This window comes from Papio anubis, chromosome 6, assembly GCF_008728515.1.
Source record: "Papio anubis isolate 15944 chromosome 6, Panubis1.0, whole genome shotgun sequence".
Classification (NCBI taxonomy): Eukaryota; Metazoa; Chordata; class Mammalia; order Primates; family Cercopithecidae; genus Papio; species Papio anubis.
Genome location: NC_044981.1, coordinates 34733271 through 34754642, shown reverse-complemented (window position 1 = coordinate 34754642; position 21372 = coordinate 34733271). Strand labels below are relative to the sequence as shown.

The following is a 21372-nucleotide window of genomic DNA, read 5'->3' as shown; positions in this document are numbered from 1 at the left end:
TGCACTCCAGCTGAGATGTGCACTCCAGCCGAGATGTGCACTCCAGCCGAGATGTGCACTCCAGCCTGGGCAACAGAGCAAGACTCCGTCTTAAAAAAAAAAAAAAAAAAAGTCTTAATGCAATTCTTCATCTCATTTGGATTTATTCTACAATATTGGAGGGGAAAAGGGAAAGGGGGCAGAAGAGTCATCTTCATATAAGTGTCTGCAGAGACAGAATGTGTCTGTATGAAGGATCAAAGAGGACTATGAGAATTATTTTGGGGAGGAAACACACACACCCACGGGGAAATAGGACAAAGAGTGTGTTGTAGTCCATCTCCACCCCTCTCCACCTCTCTAGGTTTTGATCTACTTTATTTTGGCTATACCAATTTTTCTCTCTTTTTCTCAGTGTACCAATTTACACACTTCCCCTGATGGAATGTGGCTCTTGAAAAGAGGCCAGGCGCCGTGGCTCACGCCTGTAATCCCAACACTTTGGGAGGCTGAGGTGGGCGGATCACCTGAGGTCAGGAGTTTGAGACCAGCCTGGCCAACATGGTGAAACCCTGTCTCTACTAAAAATACAAAATTAGCCAGGCATGGTGGCACATGCCTGTAATCCCAGCTACTCAGGAGACTGAGGCAGGAGAATTGCTTGAACCCAGGAGGCAGAGGTAGCAGTGAGCCGAGATGGCGCCATGGCACACCAGCCTGGGCAACAAGAGCGAAACTCCGTCTAAGAAAAAAAAAGAGAGAGAGAAGAAAGACTAATGGGAGATAAGGATGCAGGCAGGTGTAATAGGTGATAAGGATGCAGCAGCCTAGAAAGATGTTTAACTAAATTGAAAAAGGCCTCACTCTGGTCCACCTTCTACTCTAATCCACCTTCTACTCTAATCCATAACTCTCTTATATGTGGAATAAATGCTGCTGATATTGTTAAAACAGTAATATTTATCCAAAATACCAAATATTTAACTGAGAAATGGGGGAAAGCCTCTGAAAATATGTTTTTCAACAGGGAAAAAACAAGAAGAAAAAACATGATGGCATTGTTTATGAAACTAAAGAAGTTCTCAATCCATCTCCCAAAGTAACAAATTGTTGCAAATCACTGTGGGTAAAATACAGTTTTCAGAAGGCATACATGACCCAAGTTGTCAGCTCCCAGCCAGTTCCAGCAATGTCAAGGAACCCAGGTAAGATCTTATTTGGATTAAACTAAGATAAATAGTTTACTTAGCATGTGTTTTTCTTGATATTAAGACCATAAAATTGGACATTTTATATATTTATTTATTTATTTATTTTATTATTATTATTTTTTTGAGATGAAGTCTCACTCTGTCGCCCAGGCTGGAGTGCAGTGGTGCGATCTCGGTTCTCTGCAACCTCTAGCTCCTGGGTTTAAGTGATTCTCCTGCCTCAGCCTCCCGAGTAGCTGGGATTGCAGGCACCCGCCACCATGCCTGGCTAATTTTTTCATATTTTTAGTAGAGACGGGGTTTCACCATGTTGGTCAGGCTGGTCTTGAACCCCTGACCTCAATTGATCCCCCCTCATAAGCCTCCCAAAGTGCTAGAATTACAGGCGTGAGTCACTGCGCCTGAATCACATTAAATATATTATTTAAATATGAACTATAAGAAAATCTATTCATCCCGGTTCTTAGGTGGCAAAAATCTAAAAGTGACTTTGCTTCATGGTACTAAATCTCTTTAGTTTCTATTAGCCCTGAATCATTGCTGTGATGACCAATTAAGGTAATTCCAAATGGGCTAAAAATAGATCAAATTTATCTTTTAATAAAAATTAGTCTTTAAATTGGACCTGATAGTGTCTGTATTGTTAAGGTAGGGAACATTCAGATTAGATTTCTTCTTGATTTTGCCACTAGAAGAGAGAACATGAAGGAAAGATAAATTTGAAATTTTACGTTGCAAAAATGTGATTCCTAAATGTCCCAGAATGCTGGAAAAGTAAAGTTTTATGTTTTGAAGAGCATTAAAGGGCAGTGTTAGGTAAATTTATGAGGTTTTAGAATTTTAGATAAAAAATATGCTAGATACCCGAGAGGGATTATGAACATTAATTTCAACCTAATATCTAATTTTAAAATAATTACATGCCTCCTGAGACAGTGGAAATTTCAAGCATCCTGATAGTTGCTTGCCACCACACCAAATACTTTTTTTGTTTTTGTTTTTGTTTTGTTTTGTTTTTTTGAGACAGAATCTCACTTTGTCGCCCAGGTTGGAGTGCAGTGGTACAGTCTCGGTTCACTGCAACCTCCGCCTCCCGGATTCAAGTGATTCTTCTGCCTCAGCCTTCCAAGTAGCTGGGATTACAGGCGTCCGACACTACGCCAGGCTAATTTTTATATTTTTAGTAGAGCCAGGGGGTTTCCACCATGTTGGCCAGGCTGGACTCCTGACCTCAAGTGATCCGCCGGCCTCAACCTCCCAAAGTGCTGGGATTACAGGCGTGAGCCACCGTGCCCGGCCTGGTATCCATTTTTTAGAAAGCACTGAATTGACTGAAATTTTGAATCTTCTTCTTCTTTTTTTTTTTTTTTTTTTTGAGACGGAGTCTCGCTCTGTCGCCCAGGCTGGAGTACAGTGGGGCGATCTCTGCTCACTGCAAGCTCCGCCTCCCGGGTTCACGCCATTCTCCTGCCTCAGCCTCCCGAGTAGCTGGCACTACAGGCGCCCGCCATTAGGTCCAGCTAATTTTTGTATTTTTAGTAGAGACAGGGTTTCACCGTGTTAGCCAGGATGGTCTCGATCTCCTGACCTCGTGATCTGCCCGCCTCGGCCTCCTAAAGTGCTGGGATTACAGGCGTGAGCCACCGCGCCCCGCCTGCATCTTCATTTGTTAATTCCGTTGTCAACAATTATTCCCCAAAGTCGGAGATTGTGTCACCTATGAACACGTTCTAGGAACTTGTATTTATTTTTGAGACGTAATTCACTTAACATAAAGTTCACCCTTTTAAAGTGCACAGTACAGAGGGTTTTAGTATACTCACAAAGTTGTGCAAATCGTCGCCACTATTCTAAGATTTTATATTTTATTGTAAACCCTTTCCAGTATGTTTTCACACTCCACCTCCTGATCCTCAGATTCCTTGTGAAGCTGATCGCTGTCTTCCGAGGTGTTCTGTGGGCGTTGCTACTTTTGCCTCAAATGCTTTTCTAATTACAGTTTCACTTCAAAAGAAGAGGCAGGTGAAGAGTTACTAACGCTGCTGCCCTTGATTTATAGAGTAACAACCCACTAGCTAAAGTACATGCTTGTTTTCATACCTAGAACTCTCGTTTTAACATGCGCGAGTTATATGTCAAATCTTATTTTGACATATGACTGGTAGTCTGGTGAGCCACCAATGTGCTTTCAATGCCTCCCAAACAATTAGAAACCAGGGATCTCCCAATAAAGAGGTGCCTCCCATGTCCTTCCACTTCTGGCCCAGGAGACCTAAGTTGCCTTTCTGTTCAGGCAGCAGCGCATTTCTCCCCTTCATCTTTATGATACCACTGAAGAAATGAGGGATGTGCGGAATGAGAGGGCGCGAACTTGTTATTACGGCGTCGAGAACGCCAGAGTAACCAAGGACGAATAGAATAACGCTGGTGCGCATAATTCGGGTACCGAGCCTTCCTAACTCCAGCTCCCGCCAGTAGCCCGAGGCGAGCTATGCGCGCGCGGTCCCCGGCCGCGCCACCATGCGCCCTCCCCATTGGCCACAGCTGGCCCACGTGACCTCTATCGCCTAACCTGCTCGTCCGCGCGCGCTTTTTCCTCCACAGAAAGCCTAGGGCGGGAGCGGGCGTCTCACGGGTGCGCGAGGTCGTTCGGAGGACCTGGGGGGCGCTCTCTGGCGGGGAGCCTGAGACAATGCCTAAGTACTGTCCAGAGGAAAACTCTTACTGAGGAAGCAGAAGATTGAGGAGGTCCACCTCTCCCCTCAGTGGCTTCTGTCCCGGGCTGTGACACAGACTGACTGAAAATGGAAATCACAAGCCTTTCATTGGCAGGAATGTGACTCGCTGAAGCCAAGATTTATCTCTTTGGGGGCACTCTACACGTACAAACCTAACTCTTCGGGGGAAAATACATAATTTTTGTATGGGAAATTCAAAGCCACTTTTTCTTAGAAGAGTTGAGGGTCGTGGGAAATCCGGAGCAACCATCCTGATACACATCATTTAAGGGAAATTAGAAACTCCTGGGGAAACAAAGATGAGTAAAAGCAAAAGGAGGCCCTGCGCACCATTGCTGTGCGGGAATGGAATGATTTGACAAGGGCCAGTAGTGTAATAATTACAGATAGGAAAGGGCTAAATAAATGTGTGTGCATGTGTGTGTAAGTAGTATAAATGGGAAATATAATTGTAGAATTCAGTAGAGTTCAATTTAACTTATTTTTCTCTTTAAGAGTGCTTTGCTTACTTCTGCTTTTTTAAATTTTTTGCTTCGAAGGCTTACCAACCCTTCCTCCTCTAGATAAACATTTTCTTTTTTAATTCGTTCATTCCAGAAATACTAGGACCTACTATATTCCAGGCACTGTGCTAGGTACTGAGATGACAATGATAAATAAAAACAGTACCAGTTCCTTCAATCATGGAGCATATGGTCTGGTAAAGGAAGCAGACAGTAGTTAATTGCACATATCAATGTTAAATATAATGTGATAAGTGCTAAGGAGAGGTCTAGATGCCATAATGGGGGATTTGACCTAGCAGGGAGATCAAAGAAGGCTTGCCTCAAGATGCAACCCCTGACATGAGACCTGAAGGGGTTAAGGGGGTTGGAGGTTGCAGACAGAGGGAGCAGCTTGTACAAGGGAGCACTGGGAGCCTCTCCCCTTCCAATGACTGCCCACCTCACCCATTTCCACTATACATACATTCATCTTGCCCCTCAGTTCTCAGGAGACATTTGTTCTCTTAATTCCAAGTTCTTAGGGAGTGCCTGGTTGTAACCTACAATGATTGTTAAAGACAGTGCTACCCAATAGGTAAGTATACATATCTAATATAATATCAATATACATTTAATATACAATATATATTAATATACAGTCTAATATGCATTATCTGTTGTTTTGTATAAGAAAAATATACAATGACTGTAACAAATCGTAGGATATGATATATCCCAATAGAACTAAAAGTGCTGTAGACAAAGTAGTGAGAGATCACATGATTTTGGAAGACTCAAAAAAGGCATCTTAGCGAAAGTAATTTTCAAAAATCATTGAGGTAAGATTTGGTCAGATAAAGATACAATTTAGTTAGAGCATAAGGTTCTAAAAGACGAGTAAGGAGGTTGAACCAATCAGTTGAAATACATTCCAAGGGCCTTGAAAACCAGTCTAAAGAGTTTGTAGAAACCAAACTAGTGCAGTGGCTTGCCTCTGAAATCCCAGCTACTCCAGAGGCTGAGATGGGAGGATTGCTTGAGCCCAGGAGTCTAAGATCAGCCTGGGCAATGTAGCGAAACACACTGTCTAAAATATTTTTAAAAGTCTGTAGAAACTAAAAAGTTCTATTTAAGTTTTAAGAACTTTCCTGAGATACTTTTTCTCCCCTAATATTTGTCTTGGAAAATTTTAAATCTACAGAAAAGTGACAAAATTAACTCTATGGTTATTCATAAACCCTTCCCACAGATTAGTCAGTTTTGCTTTGTTTTGCTTTTTTTGAGACAGGGTCTTTTTGAGACTCAGTCGCTCAGACTGAAGTGCAGTAGTGCGATCATAGCTCATGGCAGCCTTGAACTCCTAGGCTCAAGTGGTCTTCCTGCCTCAGTCTCCCAAGTAGCTGGGACCATAGGCATGCGTCACTGGGCCCAGCTAATTTTTTGTGTTTTTGTAGAGATAGCATCTCACTTTGTTGCCCAGGCTTATCTTAACTCCTGGGCTCAAGTGATCCTGCCTTGTCATCCCAAAATGTTGGGATTACAGATGTCAGCCACACCTGGCCTTGGTTTTTTGTTGTTGTTGTTTGATTTTGCCTCATTTGCTTTATTCTAAGAACAAGGATATTTTTCTGCATAACCACAATATGACACTTGCGAGGTACTTTTTTTTGAGACAGAGTCTCTATCTGTTGCCCAAGCTGGAGCACAGTGGCACAATCTCAGCTCGCTGCAACCTCCGCCTCCCGGGTTCAAGGGATCTTCTTGCCTCAACCTTCCCAGTAGCTGGGATTACAGGCAAACACCACCATGCCCAGCTAATTTTTTTTTGTATTTTTAGTAGAGATGGGGCTTCACCATGTTGGCCAGGCTGTTCTCAAACTCCTGACCTCAGGTGATCTACCCACCTTGGACTCCCAAAGTGCTGGAATTACAGGTGTGAGTCACCGCACCTGGCCCTGAGATACTTTTAAATTTAAATTTTGAATAAGTATTTATTAATTAATAAGTGACTTACCAATTTTAATTTCATACTACATTGTAAGTGCTATATGTTTGCTTAAAAATACATTTTCTTGGCTAGAAAAATAAAAAATATGAAAAGGCATACAGCAAAGACTATCTCTTTCATTCTTGTCCCCCATCTGCTCAGTTCTCACTCCCCTAGTTCCCTATCTTAGGCAACTATTGTTCTTAGATTCTCAGGTATCTTTCCAGAATTTCTTTATGCAAACATGGACAATTGTGAATATGGATTTTTGTTCCTATTTTTGGATGAAAAGTATCGTATTAAGCACACAATTCTTACTTGCTTTGTCACTTAATATGATTTGGAGATCCTTCTGCATTAATGCTTAAATAACTTCCTTATTGTTTTTTTACAGTGGCATAGTATTCCATTGTGTGGATATACCATAATTTATTTAAACTGTTCCTTATTGACTTACACTTGGGCTGTTTCCAATTACTTAATATTGAAACCAATGCTGTAACAGATAACCTTAGACATATTTCTGTTTGTAAAATTTGATAGATAGATAGATAGCATTGCTCCCTACACAGGTTGTACCAATCTAAACTCCCACTAGCAATTGTGAGAGTATCTCCAAGCTTTTACAACAGTGGCTGACATATTGTAAGTGCCATATAAGTGTTTGCTTAAAAACTAGATTTTCTTGTTTAGAAAAATAAATAAATGAAAAGATGTACAGTGAAAAGCCTAGCCCTAAACCCACCTACTTGGGTGCTTACCCTTGGGCTGAGGTGAATCAATGCTTTGAGACCCTGGCTCTTTCTTCCCACACTATCTTCTCCCTCCCACTCTTGACTCTGTTGTAGGGTCTTGGAGATTTGGGGACCATTGTTGATCAAAGGCCAAATATTTCACCTGGTTCTAAACCGAGAGCTTTAAATATATGAATGTGCATTATTGTTGCTGTTTTACAACTTTAAATGAAAGGAGAGCTGACTTCAAGACAAATGGAAAGGTAGTGCTGTTTTTAGATAAAGTTACAGAGTAGTTGACCTTTTTCATCCAACTCTAACCTAATCAACAAATATCTATAGAGTACTTCCTATGTATAGGGCACTGAGCTAGGTCTTAAGAGTTATGCAATAGATACTTGCCCTCAAGGATTTCACTATTGTTTAGACAGGCACAAAATATAAATAATCATTATGTCAAGTTTCAACATGCAAAATACACCTCTTGCTTTTGGCACACTCACTGCTTTCCTTCCTGCCTCCTTCCTCCTCTGCCTCTTTGCCTACCTAACTGCCCTGATCACTGAGCTGCCCAAGGCTTGTTGGTTTCCTTGTAGCTCCTTCATTTCTCCCAGTGTCCATTATTGAAACTTACCCAACTTGTATTTCACTTTCCTGATGCAGATATTAGAGTTTGTATTTCTCAAGTGATAATTAGTTATGATTAGTTATTCTGTTAAACTAATAGTTATAAATCAATATGCTTTTGATTGGCACAGGCAGGCCTAGCCCATTTGGAAGTAGGTGAAATTTGTTCAGTCTTCCCAGTTGATTCCTGTGTGAGTACCTTCTCTCCTGGGTGAGCTCTCAACCCTTATTGATATCCTCACTTTTTTTTCAGGTGATTGTCAACTAATCATTAGGGTGTTATTTCAAAATGGTTTGAAGTGAGGATCTCAGGAGTATGTGTTATGTTTCAAGATACAATTTTATAGAAAACTGAAATGACAGGCAATAGGGTTGCAATTTTGATCAGAAGGCTGTAAGCCACCGACTTAGGGACTTACCTTTGGCTGAAGTGAATTAATGCCCTGGCCCTCCCTGCCCCACACTATCTTCCCTCTGCCACTCTTTACTCTGTCATAGGGTCCTGGAGTTTTGGGGACCATTACTGTCAGAGATCTTCGAACCCAGCTGGCAGCTGTTGCTCGGTGGCCTCTGGAGGAGAGTGGGAATGTAACGGTGGAAGTGAGTGGGTACTCTCCAGTGCTCTTAGGCACTCTTCCCTTTGTCTTCTCCCAGTCACCTTGCAGCCTGGCTGCCCATGGTGAAAGGTGATTTTTTTTTTTTTTCAATCTCTATCACTCTGTGTAGGTGGCTGCCTTTTCCACTCAGCAGAAGTGGTTCTCAATAGTTGCCCAATGTGTTTAAAAGTGTGGATTTGTATAATGATGCTGTATATTTGTTGCATTAATTTTAAAATCAAAGCAACTCAGGTTCATGGAAACAAATCAACTAGTACAGAGAGCTTATGGTGAAAAGGGACTTGGACCAGCGCCTGGCACATAGAAAGCCCTCTATTTGTTGAGTGAATGAATGAATAAATACAAAGTCAGTGTCCAGCCTGTCCTTCACACCTCCACCCCATCCCACCATTCCTTTACTAGAAGTGAAATTCCTTAATTGGTCATGTTTTCCGGTTTTCTAGATCCATGATTCTTATCCCTGGGTGCATGTTAGAATCAGCTGGGGAGCTTAAAAAACAAACAACAACAACAAAAAAAAACACCTATGTGTAGTCTCATTCCCAGACTAACAAAATTACTTTTTAAGCCTCCAAGCTGATTGTCTTGTGCAGCCAGCATTCAGAACCAGTATTCTAAATAATGTGCCTTTACATTTATTCCTCTCTTTCTTTTTTTTTCTTTTCTTTTCTTGCTTTTTTTTTGAAACAGGATCTCACTGTGTCTCCGAGGCTGGAGTGCATTGGTGCAATCTCAGCTCACTGCAGCCTTGACCTCCTGGGCTCAAGTGATCCTGCCACCTCAGCCTCCCGAGTAGCTGGGACTGCAGGCATGCACCACCATGCCTGGCTAAGTTTTTGATTTTTTTTTTTTTTTCTTTTTAGAGACGAAGTCTCACTATGTTGCCCAGGCTGGTCTGAAACTCCTGGGCTCAAGTGATCCTCCTGCCACTGTCTCCCGAAGTGCTGGGATTGCAGGAGTGAGCCACCATGCCTGGCCCACTATCTCTTGGTTAATCATATTCATATCATCCATTGACTCCTTGACATGACAGATGAGGTTTAGCTCATACCGCACCCTCCTTTTTCTCATATTTGATGTTAAATTATTATTATTATTTTGAGACGAAGTCTTGCTCTGTTCCCCAGGCTGGAGTGCCATGGCGCGATCTTGGTTCACTGCAACCTCTGCATCCCTGATTCAAGTGATTTTCCTGCCTCAGCCTCCCGAGTAGCTGGGATTATAGGTGCCCGCCACCACACCCGGCTACTTTTTGTATTTTTAGTAGAGATGGGGTTTCACCATGTTGGCCAGGCTGGTCTCAAACTCCTGACCTCAGGTGATCTGCCCGCCTTGGCTTCCCAAAGTGCTGGGATAACAGGCGCGAGCCACTGTGCCTGGCTGTTAAATTATTTTAATATTTCTCTCTGTTGTCTTCATAAACTTAAATAATTTGCACTCCTATTTCTTATTCGATCCATTTTCAGCAATATCACATGAACTCTCATTTTGTAAGATGAAGATACTAACTTCTATGTCTTCTCACCCAGTCTTCTGGAGCCTGCTATTTGCTCCCCATATTTTTTAATTCTTACATTTTTGAAGTTGTTAACATTTGCATTCTGACCTCCAGCCACAATCAGCTCTTCCATGCTATCCATAAGTTGTTTCTTAAAGTTACAAACCAATAAACTTGGTTTACATTATAGTATCTATATAGTGTCTATCACCAGGTCTAGTGATAGTAGCTGACATTTATATAATACAGGATTTATTGTATAGTAAGTACTTTATGAACATCATTGTTTAATTGTCATAATGATCAGAAGGTCCCTTTTTAAAAATGGGAAACTGAGGCACGGAGAAATTGAGGCTTATTTAAGAACAGGAAGTCAGAAAGTAGTTGAGACAGAACTTGCACCATTTTCTACAGAAGGATAGGATGAATTTTTTTTCTTTAGGTACAAGTTTAGGACCCTTGCCAGATGAAAAGATAATGCACATCAAGGTCAAATACGTATTTTTTTCTTCTCTGTTTTGGGGAGAAATAAGGGTGGTCTTTGGGTCTTGTCAGTTTTCTTTTTTCCATTTCTGTTTATTTCTTCTTTTGAGAGATAGGGTCTGGGTCTTTGTTGCCAAGGCAGGAGTGCAGTGGCGTGATCATAGCTCACTGTAGCCCCCAGCTCCTGGGCTCCAGCGATCCTCCCACTTCAGCCTTCTGAGTAGTTAGGACCACAGGTGCACTCCATCACACCTGGCTATTTTTCTTTCTTTCTTTCTTTTTTTTTTTTTTTTTTGGTAGAGACAGGGTCTTGGTCTATATTGCCCAGGCTGGTTTCAAATTATTGGGCTCAAGTGATGCTCCTGCCTAAGCTTCCCAAAGTGCTGGGATTGCAGACATGAGCCATCCTGCCCTGCCACTTTTTAAATTTCTGGTAGTGACTAATTTCAAACACTTCAGGATCTCTTTCCTTCTTAGCAGATGGACCAGTCTCCTGTTTCATATACAAAATTGATGTCATCAAGGGTAAATACCTGAATCTTCCTCACTTCTTCCAGACTTCCTTAAATGAGCATCATATCTTATCTCCTGTCCTGTCTCAAAGGAAGGAGGAACCCTCCTCCTGTTCAAAACTAATCCTCATATTTGTATTCACATTCCTCCTTAACTTCTGGGACTTCACCTCAACAATTTGCCCTACTGTATCTCCCATTTTCTGTTGCTCCTGATCTAATTCCTCTCCTCAATCTGCAAACCTGCTGAAGACTCAATTGAGAAAGTTCCTGCAACACACTTCCTCCAGCTACTGCCAATTCTCTCATTCCTTCATCAGGACACTTTAGAAGAGCAGTCTACACATATTGATGCCAAGTCCAGTTTGGTAACTCAAATTCATGCTCACTATCATGAAAATTTCCATTCATCCCTACTGCAAGACCAGTTCTCTTTTCTGATACTTAGAGCCTGGGTTATACCAGCAATTCTTTTTTGTTTTATTTTATTTATTTATTTATTTATTTATTTATTTATTTATTTATTTATTTTTGAGACACAGTCTAACTATGTTGCCAAGGCTGCAGTGCAGTGGTGCGATCTCAGTTCACTGCAGGCTCCACCTCCCAGGTTCAAGCAATTCTTCTACCTCAGCACCCCCTAGTAGCTGAGATTACAGGCATATGCTATCATGCCTGGCTAATTTTTGTATTTTTAGTAGAGACGAGGTTTCACCATGTTGGCCAGGCTGGTCTCGAACTCCTGACCTCAGATGATCCATCTACCTCAGCTCCCAAAGTGCTGGGATTACAAGCGTGAGCCACCATGCCTGGCCAGCAATTCTTTTTAAAGGATCAATTTGTCCTTGGCAAGAGACTTTGAGCCTTCCTGAGATTGATTTGTAGGCCTGCTAAATTTAAGCAAATTATTTTGAAATTATTATTCAGACCACAGATTGTTAAGAATTAAACTTTTAACTATAATAAGTTTGATTATGAAAGGACATGCCTTTTGAGATGGTGCCATAACTATTGATTTTGTACTTGAAATATTTGCATCTTCAAAACGATTGAATTTAAAGCACTAGCTAATGCTTTAAAGTCCTCATAAAAGAAACCACTTTCCTCAACTAAAAGAAGAGGTCACTTTGAGTTTGACATGAAGCCTTGAGTTCTGGTGAGGTGGTTTGTCTCTGAGAAAGGGAGACATGTATTTTCCAAACTGTCAGCAGATGGCCCAGAATGTGGAGAGGCCAAGACTTCCAGTACTTTCAACCTCATTTTTTTCCACATTGTGTCAACATTCCAAAGGTAATGTTCAAATACTTTCTTGAAATTCCTTTTAACAGTCTGGGACTTAGGGGTGGTGGCTACCAGCAGTGAAGACTCCTGGAATGACTTTACCTTGAGAAAAATCACCTAAAATTATGCCTAATTATGCAGATAAAGCACTGCCAGGTTTAACACAGAGGAATATCTTTTTGGAAGGAAGTATAAAACAATCCCTTCAGTTTAAACTTAAGCCACATTTTAATTTGCTTCATATTTGGACTATAAGCTTCCTATATGATCTTTTATTGTTTTCCAGACTTTCTCATTTCCTTTCCTCCCCTCATCCATGTGATTTGTAATTATTACATCCTCAAACTTCCCCAAGTTCTAAACCATACAGTTGCTTCCACCAAGTCTCCCTTTCCACTGGGAACTACCCTTTGAGAGTTGTTCTCTTGCTCCAATCTGGTTACTCTCTAGGCACATTGCACCATTGAGATCCTGGGACTTCCGTACACATGGTTGGACCCACCTGTTGTTAAATCTTGTGGCTTTTTCTTTCTTAATTTAGTCTTACTCTATTTATTGTGTTTTACTGGAATACTTCCTCAAGAGACTTCCTAACAAATGGTGTATGGGAGAAAAATTCCTGAGTCCTTGCATGTATGCAAATGTCTTCATTCAATTCTCACATATTTTGTATTTTTATTTTTATATTTTTAGAGACAAGCTCTCACCCTGTTTCCCAGGCTGGAGTGCAGTGCAGTGATCTTTAGCTCATTGTAACCTTGAATTCCTGGGCTCAACCTATCCCTCTGCCTCAGCCTCTTGAGTATCAAGGACTACAGGCTCATGCCACCACATGTGGCTAATTTTTAAAGTTTTTGTACCGATGGGAGTCTCACTATATTGTCCAGACTGGTCTCAAACTCCTGGGCTCAAGCAGCCCACTCATCTCAGACTCCCAAAGTGTTGGGATTACGGTGAGCCACTGTGCCTGGCCCCACCTCTCACATACTGACAGTTTAGCTGGGCATAGAATTCTAGATTGAAAATAATTTTTTATAAAACCTTTGAGGGCATTAAAAAATTTCTCCCACTATATTCTAGTATCCATTGTTGTTGATGGGAAGTCCGTTGCCGAATGAATTCCTGTTTCTCCTCAAATGCTTTAAAGAGTCTCCTTATATTTATCCTTGGTGTTTTGAAATTTCAATATGTTCAAAGGGTAAGGTTTTTATTTCCCCATTTGCTGTCCTAAGAACTTGGTAGGATTTTCTAATATGAATGTTTGTGCCCTTTAGGTCTGGGAAGCTGTTTTGCATTGTTCATTTATTTCCTCCTCTGTTTCACTCTTCCTGGAATTTCTATTAATCAGATGCTGGTCCTTCCATATTGTTCCTCTGTATTGCCTATCTTTTCTCTCATGTTTTTCAACTTCTGATTTTTTTTTTTTTTTTCCGCTGAGATTTCCTTGACTTAACTTTTTTCAGGCTATCAATTGTATTTTTAATTTTGGCAATCATATTTTTGAAATCTGAAAGATTTTGTTCTAGGATTTTTCTTTTTTCATAGCATTCTCTTTTGTTTTATGAACATAATATTGTCTTAAGTCTGTCTCTAAACAGGCCAGGTGCAGTGGCTCCTGGGAGCCAAGATAAGAGAATCGCTTGAACCCAGGATTTCAAGAGTCTCTTTTTTTTTTTTTGAGACGGAGTCTCGCTCTGTCGCCAGGCTGGAATGCAGTGGCACGATCTCGGCTCACTGCAACCTCTGCCTCCCAGGTTCAAGCGATTCTTCTGCCTCAGCCTTCCGAGTAGCTAGGACTATAGGCGCGCACCACCACACGCAGCTTAATTTTGCATTTTTCGTAGAGACGGGGTTTCACCATGTTAGCCACGATGGTCTGGATTTCTTGACCGCGTGATCCGCCCGCTTCGGCCTCCCAAAGTGCTGGGGTGACAGGCGTGAGCCACCGCGCCCGGCCTATTTTTTTAATTTTTGTTTTTATTTTTGAGACGGAGTCTTGCTCTGTCACCCAGGCTGGAGTGCAGTGGCGGGATCTCGGCTCACTGCAACCTCCACCTCCTGGGTTCAAGCGATTCACCTGCCTTCGCCTCCCGAGTAGCTAGGATTACAGGTGCACGCCCGGCTAATTTTTCTTTTTTCTTTCTTTCTGTTTTTTTTTTTTTTTGAGACGGAGTTTCACTCTTTTTGCCCAGGCGGGAGTGCAATGGCGCGATCTCGGCTCACCGCAACCTCCGCCTCCCGGGTTCAAGCGATTCTCCTGCCTCAGCCTCCCGAGTAGCTGGGATTACAGGCATGCGCCACCGCGCCTGGCAATTTTTCTGTTTTTAGTAGAGACAGGGTTTCACCATGTTGGCCAGGCTGGTCTCAAACTCCTGACCTCAGGCAATCCTCCCGCCTCGGCCTCCCAAAGTGCTGGGACTACAAGTGTAAGCCACTGCGCCTGGCTCCACTCTTATTTTTAAAAACCTCTCTAAACACATACATTAGAATTTGCAAACATTATTTTCTGTTCACTGAATTATGTGTTTTCTTCAGAATTACTGTTTTGTTTATCTGGTATTTATTTTTTTGGCAAGGTCTTACTCTGTTACCCAGGCTGGAGAGCAGTGGCAAGATCTTGGCTCAGTGCAACCTCAACATCTTGGGCTCAAATGACCTTCTCACCTCGGCCTCTGAGTAGGTGGGACTACAGACACACATCACCATGCCTGGCTAATTTTTTGTTTGTTTTTATTTTGTAGAGATGGGGTCTCACTATGTTACCCAGGTTGCTTTTGAACTCTTGGCCTCAAGTGATCCTCCTGCCTTTGCCTCCCAAAGTGCTTGGGTTACAGGCATGAGCCACCTTGCAGGTAATTCTTTGTTATTTTAGTGAAAGATACAGTGGGTAGCTAGTGTGGGTTTTTTCTGCTGTTATGTGAGAACTGTTCCCCCAGGTGGGTAGTAATAACTAACATTTATACAGTGTTTACCTGCGTTCTAGGCATAGTTCTGTGTAAGTTAAATATATTAACTTATTAAGTCATCTCAACAACTCCTCTATGAGGTAGTTACTATGGTCTTTTCTTTTCTTTTCTTTCTTTTTTGAGATAGAGTTTCACTCTTGTTGCCCAGGCTGGAGTGCAGTGGTGCGATCTTGACTCACTGCAACCTCCACCTCCTGGGTTCAAGCAATTCTCCTGCCTCAGCTTCCCAAGTAGCTGGGATTACAGGTGCGTGCCACAATGCCCGGCTAATTTTTGTATTTTTAGTACAGACGGGGTTTCCCTATGTTGGCCAGGCTGGTCTCAAACTCCTGACCTCAGGTGATCCGCCCACCTTGGCATCCCAAAGTTTTGGGATTACAGGCATTAAGCCACTGTGCCTGGCCATAGTATTTCATTCAGTTTACTATTCCATCAATTGTAAGATGAACCATTATTTTGTTTACTACTAAAAAGGTAAATAATGCTGTTGAAGTATGACATGTCTTTATAAGATTATAAGACACATACTGATTATTCTTGTATTAAAAATCTTAGAATGAATGAAATAATACATTCCTATTGCCGTTTTACAAATGAAGAAACTGAGGCATGGACAGAATGGATAACTTGTGGCAGGTTACATAGTTAATATGTGGCAGATTTTATATTTGAACCCAAGCTTTCTGGCTTCAAAATTCTACCACTATACCTGAGTGCCTCTCCAGGACTCTCTCTAATGGAGGCTCAGATGGTGCATAGGAGGGTTTTGAGTTGTCTGGGATTTAGGGAGATGAGTTAGTTTCTAGCTCTGTGTCCCCCAAATGCCAGAACAAAGAGACCTTTAGTTTGAGGTGCCAACGTCCATAAAGAAGCTTCTGCTTTCACCACAGGGTTTGACCTCTTCCGTTAAATAATGGTCTGGATTGCTTCCTTCCTTCCTTCCTTCCTTCCTTCTTTCCTTCCTTCCTCCCTTCCTTCCTTTTCTTTTTCTTTCTTCTTGCCTTCTTCCTTTTTTCTTTCTTCCTGTCTTTCCCTTCCTCCCCCTTCCTCTTTCTCTCTTTCTCCCTTCCTCTCTTCCTCCCTTCCTCCCTTCCTCTCTTCCTCTCTTCCTCTCTCTCTTTCTCTCTTTCTACCTTCCTGCCTTCCTTCTTTCTTTCTCTCCTTCTCTCTTTATTCTCTTTCTTCTTCTCCTTTTATTATTTTGAATTTCACTCTAGTTGCCCAGGCTGGAGTGCAATGGCTCATTCTCGGTTCACTGCAACCTCTGCCTCCTGGGTTCAAGCTATTCTCCTGCCTCAGCCTCCTGAGTAGCTGGGATTATAGGCATGCACCACCACGCCCGGCTAATTTTGTATTTTTAGTAGAGACAGGGGTTTTCCATGTTGGTCAGGCTAGTCTCGAACTCCCAACCTCAGGTGATCCACCCTCCTCGTCCTCCCAAAGTGCTGGGATTACAGGCATGAGCCACCGCATCTGGCCTCTCTCTCTCTCTCTCTGTCTCTCTCCCTCCCCCTTCTGTCCTACCTTCCTTCCTGGTCTTGAACTCCCGACCTCAGGTGATACACCCGCCTTGGCCCCCCAAAGTGCTGGGATTACAGGCATGAGCCACTGCGTGCCCCCCCAACCCCCGCCTGCCTCCTTGCTTTCTTCTTTCTTTCTTTTCTTTTCTTTCTTTTCTTTCTTTCTTTCTTTCTTCTTTTTTTCTTTCTTTCTCTTTCTTTCTTTCTTTTTTTCTCCTCTCTTTCTCTTTCTTTCTCTTTCTCTCTCTTTCTTTCTCTCTTTCTCTTCTTTCTTTCTTTTCTCTCTCTCTCTGTCTCTCTCTCCTTCCTTCTCCTTCCTTCCTTCCTTCCTTCCTTCCAGACAGGGTCTTGCTCTGTCACCCAGGCTAGAATGTAGTGGCACAATTATGGCTCACTGCAGCCTCAAACTTCTAGACTCAAGTGATCCTCCCACCTCAGCCTCCTGAGTAGCTGAGACTACAGGCACACACCACCACACCTGGCTAATTTTTTGTATTTTTTCTAGAGACACGGTTTCACCATGTTGCCCAGGCTAGCCCCGGACTCCTGGCCTCAAGTGATCCACCCACTTCAACTTCCCAAAGTGCTAGGGTTACAGGCCTGAGCCACCTTGCCTGGTCTGAATTCTCTTTTCTTTCATTTTATTTGCCTGAACTCTGTGCTGGGTACAGTGAGCTGGGGGCACCAAGTGGTGCAGTTGGTCCCCATCAGACTTCCAGTCAAGGGTGCGTCTCCCTCTTCCAGTCTCTGGGTCTTGGCGGGGTAGATGGGCTTCCAAGCCTCAGGAGCCCCTGTGGTGGGTTCTCTGTGCTTTCTCTCCTGGTTTGTTTATCTGCAGCTTGTCTCGTCTGCTTTCTGCCTTCCAGAAACACATATAGGTCTCTCATCTGTTGTTTGACCTGCCTCCCATTCTCTTCAGTGTTCTGACCTTGTTCTTTTTCATACTTTCATTTTGGTGAGGTCTTGGGGAGATTAGGAGAGATGGAGAAACCAGTGCTTGTGCTCAGTCTTGAACCAGAGCCCCTAGACCCCTATTTTTAGTGAACAAAATCAGGAGTATAAATGGATGACCACCATGTGAGAAAATGGAATATTAACATTTTGCCTGGCAGTGGAAAGGCACTTACAAATCTTCACAGCATGTTTGCTTCAAAGCTTTCCTAAATGCAACTGAAAGACAGGTGGTGGGAGGTCCTTACATAGGATTCGCAACATACGATAATATTTTTTAAAGTTCTGACACACTGAGGCTGATTATTTCCTTTACAAAGGATTTTTTTTTTTTTTAAACATGGTGTTTGTCACCCAGGCTGGGGTGCAGTGGCATGATCATGGGTCACTGCAGCCTCGACCTCCCATGCTCAAGCAATCCTCTCACCTTAGCTTCCCAAGTAGCTGGGACTATAGGCACTACCATGCCCAGCTAATTAAAACTTTTTTTTTTTTTTTGTAGAAACAGGCTCTCCCTATGTTGCCTAGGCTGGTCCTGAACTCCTGGGCTCAAGAGATCCTCCCACCCCAGCCTCCCAAAATGCTGCAAAGTACCTGGCCTATAAAATTTTTTTTTTCTTTTTTGAGAAAAGATTAACCAAGGCCAGGCATGGTGGCTCACTCCTGTAATCTCAGTACTGTGAGAGGCTGACGAGGGAGGATCACTTGAGCCAGGAGTTCTAGACCAGCCTGGGCAACATGGTAAGACTGTCTCTACAAAAAATAAAACATTAGCTGGGCATAGTGGTACATGCCTGTAGTCCCAGCTACTTGGGAGGCTGAGGTGGGAGGATTGCTTGAGCCTGAGAGATTGCAGTGAGCTGTGATTGTGCCATTGTAACAGAGAGAAGCAGAGAGAGGCAATAGAGAGAGGCCCTGTATTTAAAAAAAAAAAAAAAAAGGCTGGGTATGGTGGCTCACACCTGTAATCCAAGCACTTTGAGAACCCGAGGCAGGCGGAACACCTGAGGTCAGGAGTTTGAAACCAGCCTGGCCAACATAGTGAAACCCTGTTTCTACTAAAAATACAAAAATTAGCCCAGTGTGGTGGCAGGCTCCTGTAATCCCAGCTACTCGGGAGGCTGAGGCAGGAGAATCACTTGAACCCAGGAGGTGGAGGTTGCAGTGAGCCAAGATTGCACCATGGCACTTCAGCCTGGGCAACAGAGCAATACTCAATACTCCATCTAAAAAAAAAAAAAAAAAAGATTAACCAGCTGGGCTTGGTAGCAGGGCCTGTTGAAGTCCCAGCTATTTGTCCTTGGGTCAGGTGTCCACCTCTGATCCAATCTGCTTTGGCCTGGGCTTGTGGTGGGAACATGTAGGAAGGAACCTGACTGCTTAGGCAACAGAATAGATTCTCCTGGAGGGAGAATCTTTATCTAGGAGCAATAGGCTATACCTTTAATACAAGGGCCTGAAGTTGTGTTTCAGGATTCTGAATCATCATTATTATCACACACTTCGGACGCGGAGGCAGGGGGATTGCTTGAGCCCAGAAGTTCAAGTCCAACCCGGGCAACCTGAGACTCCATCTCAAAAAAAAAAAAAAAAAGATTAACCATGAAGTTTTTCCAAATTCCTTACGGGGCCATTTAGACTATGATTTTATCTTGAGAATTGTGTGTGGATGTATACATATTCCCACAACTTTTCAGTAACAGTTATTACATAAAATGAGAAACTTTTTTCTCCTAGATATTAATATTTTAATGCTTGGAAAATAATACAGAGTTTTACTTTTTTCATTCATTTTGATAATCTTGCTAAAGGAATTTTTTTTTTGCCTCCAATGTGTGACTAGTTTAGAACTGTGATCTAATGATTTCTTCCCTGTTACGATGTTTCTTACGATATGGTGGTATAGCTATCTTAGTGCATAAATGTCTATAAGGCAAGTGCACCAACTCTCTTTAGCTAGCAAATAATGTCATATATAGGTTGAGTACTGCACAGCTTTCAATCTGTTTTACATTGAACTTTTATGAGGAGTGGCAAATGACCAGAACTAAAAACACAACCTACTAGTATCACGAAGTTAATTTTTAAATTTCACTTCCAGAGTCTGTGCTGAAGCTGATTTATAGCCAACGTATACTCCTACAGTTTTATGTACATTCGACAGCTCTGGACAATGGAAATAATGGATATAGATATTTAAGATGTTTAGCTGCAGGGAAGAGAAATCTACTTCAGTCACCTCCAGAAAGATGTGGTTTCTGGTGAGGATGCTTATGAAAATGAACTGAACTTGAAGGGCTTGGGCTCTGAGGCAGGCTGGCACTGGGGGCCAGTCTTTCTTGAGTCTTCTTTTCTTTTTTGGGGGACAGAGTCTCACTCTGTCACGCAGGCTAGAGTGCAGTGGTGTGATCTCGGCCCACTGCAACCTCTGCCTCTCAGGTTTAAGCGATTCTCCTGCCTCAGCCTCCCGAGTAGCTAGGATTACAGGCATGTGCTGCCACATCCAGCTAATTTTTGTATTTTTCGTAGAGATGGGGTTTCACCATGTTGGCCAGGCTGCTCTCAAACTCCTGACCTTGTGATCCACCCACCTGGGCCTCCCAAAGTTCTGGGATTACAGGCGTGAGCCACCGCACCTGGCCTCTTGAATCTTGGTTTCTTTCTGATTACCTGTTCAGTTCTCCTCTATTAACCAGCATCCCGTGTCTTTTCAATGCTTTTTTCCTCTTCATAATTTTTACTTGCAAGTGGCTTCAACTCATCATGGCCCCAACACAGTCCTGTGGCATTTGTGATCCCAATGCCACCCATTCCCTTAGTCTCCTGAGTCTATTGAGCAGAGAGGAACCTGACTCACCCTGTTCCTTTTGGGACTAGGTTGTGAGTACTTGGCCAGGCAATGGATTATTTGTCCTTGGGTCAGGTGTCCACCTCTGATCCAATCCACTTTGGCCTGAGGTTGTGGTGGAAACATGTAGGAAAGAACCTGATTGCTTAGGCAACAAGATAGATTCTCTTGGAAGGGGGTGTGGGCAAATCAGATAGTGATTGGCATCTTTAAAACAAGGACCTTAAGTTGTGTTTTAGGATTCTGGATCATCATTATTATCACACTCAAACACTCAAATCATTACACTAGTCATGTGTCAATGATGGGGACAGGTTCTGAGAAATCCGGTGATTTCATCATTGTGTGCACATCGGAGAGTGTGCTTACGCAAACTCAGATAGTATAGCCTACTGCACACCTAGGCTAGATGGTATAGCCTATTGCTCCTAGGCTATAAACCTGTACGGCATGTTACTGTACTGAATATTATAGGCAATTGTAACACAATGGTGTTTGTATATCTGAACATAGAAAAGGTAGAGTAAAAATATTGTATGAAAAGTAAAAAGTGGTTATCTTTTATACCATAAATTGAGCCTGCAGGACTGAAAGTTGCTCCGGGGGAGTAACTGAGTGAGTGGTGAGTGAATGTGAAAGCCTAGGACATTACTGTACACTACTGTAGATTTTATAACCACTATACTTAGGCTACACTAAATTTATTTTTAAAAGTTTTTCTTCAGACCATTCTGGCCAACATGGTGAAACCCCATCTCTACTAAAAAACTACAAAAAAGGCGTGGTGGCAAGTGCCTGTAGTCCCAGCTACTCGGGAGGCTGAGGCAGGAGAATTGCTTGAACCCAGGAGGCAAAGTGAGTTGCAGTGAGCCGAGATCACACCATTGTACTCCAGCCTGGGCAACAAGAGCAAAACTCCATCTCAAAAAAAAAAA

The 21372-nt window shown here is 42.6% G+C and overlaps 1 protein-coding gene across 2 annotated transcripts in view; it reads left to right on the top strand.

Moving 5' to 3' along the window:
• The first annotated feature begins 681 nt into the window (after positions 1 to 681).
• PXT1 (peroxisomal testis enriched protein 1) overlaps positions 682 to 21372 on the top strand; it is a 35330-nt gene continuing 14639 nt past the window's right edge. The window contains exon 1 of one of the 2 annotated variants that reach the window (XM_021937182.2): positions 682 to 1184. In XM_021937182.2, the coding sequence (XP_021792874.1) occupies positions 1133 to 1184 (52 nt within the window). In that variant the 5' untranslated portion in view covers positions 682 to 1132. Of the gene's footprint in view, positions 1185 to 14967; positions 15005 to 21372 lie in introns of those variants that run through there. The other variant, XM_009205023.3, reaches the window with a different exon arrangement.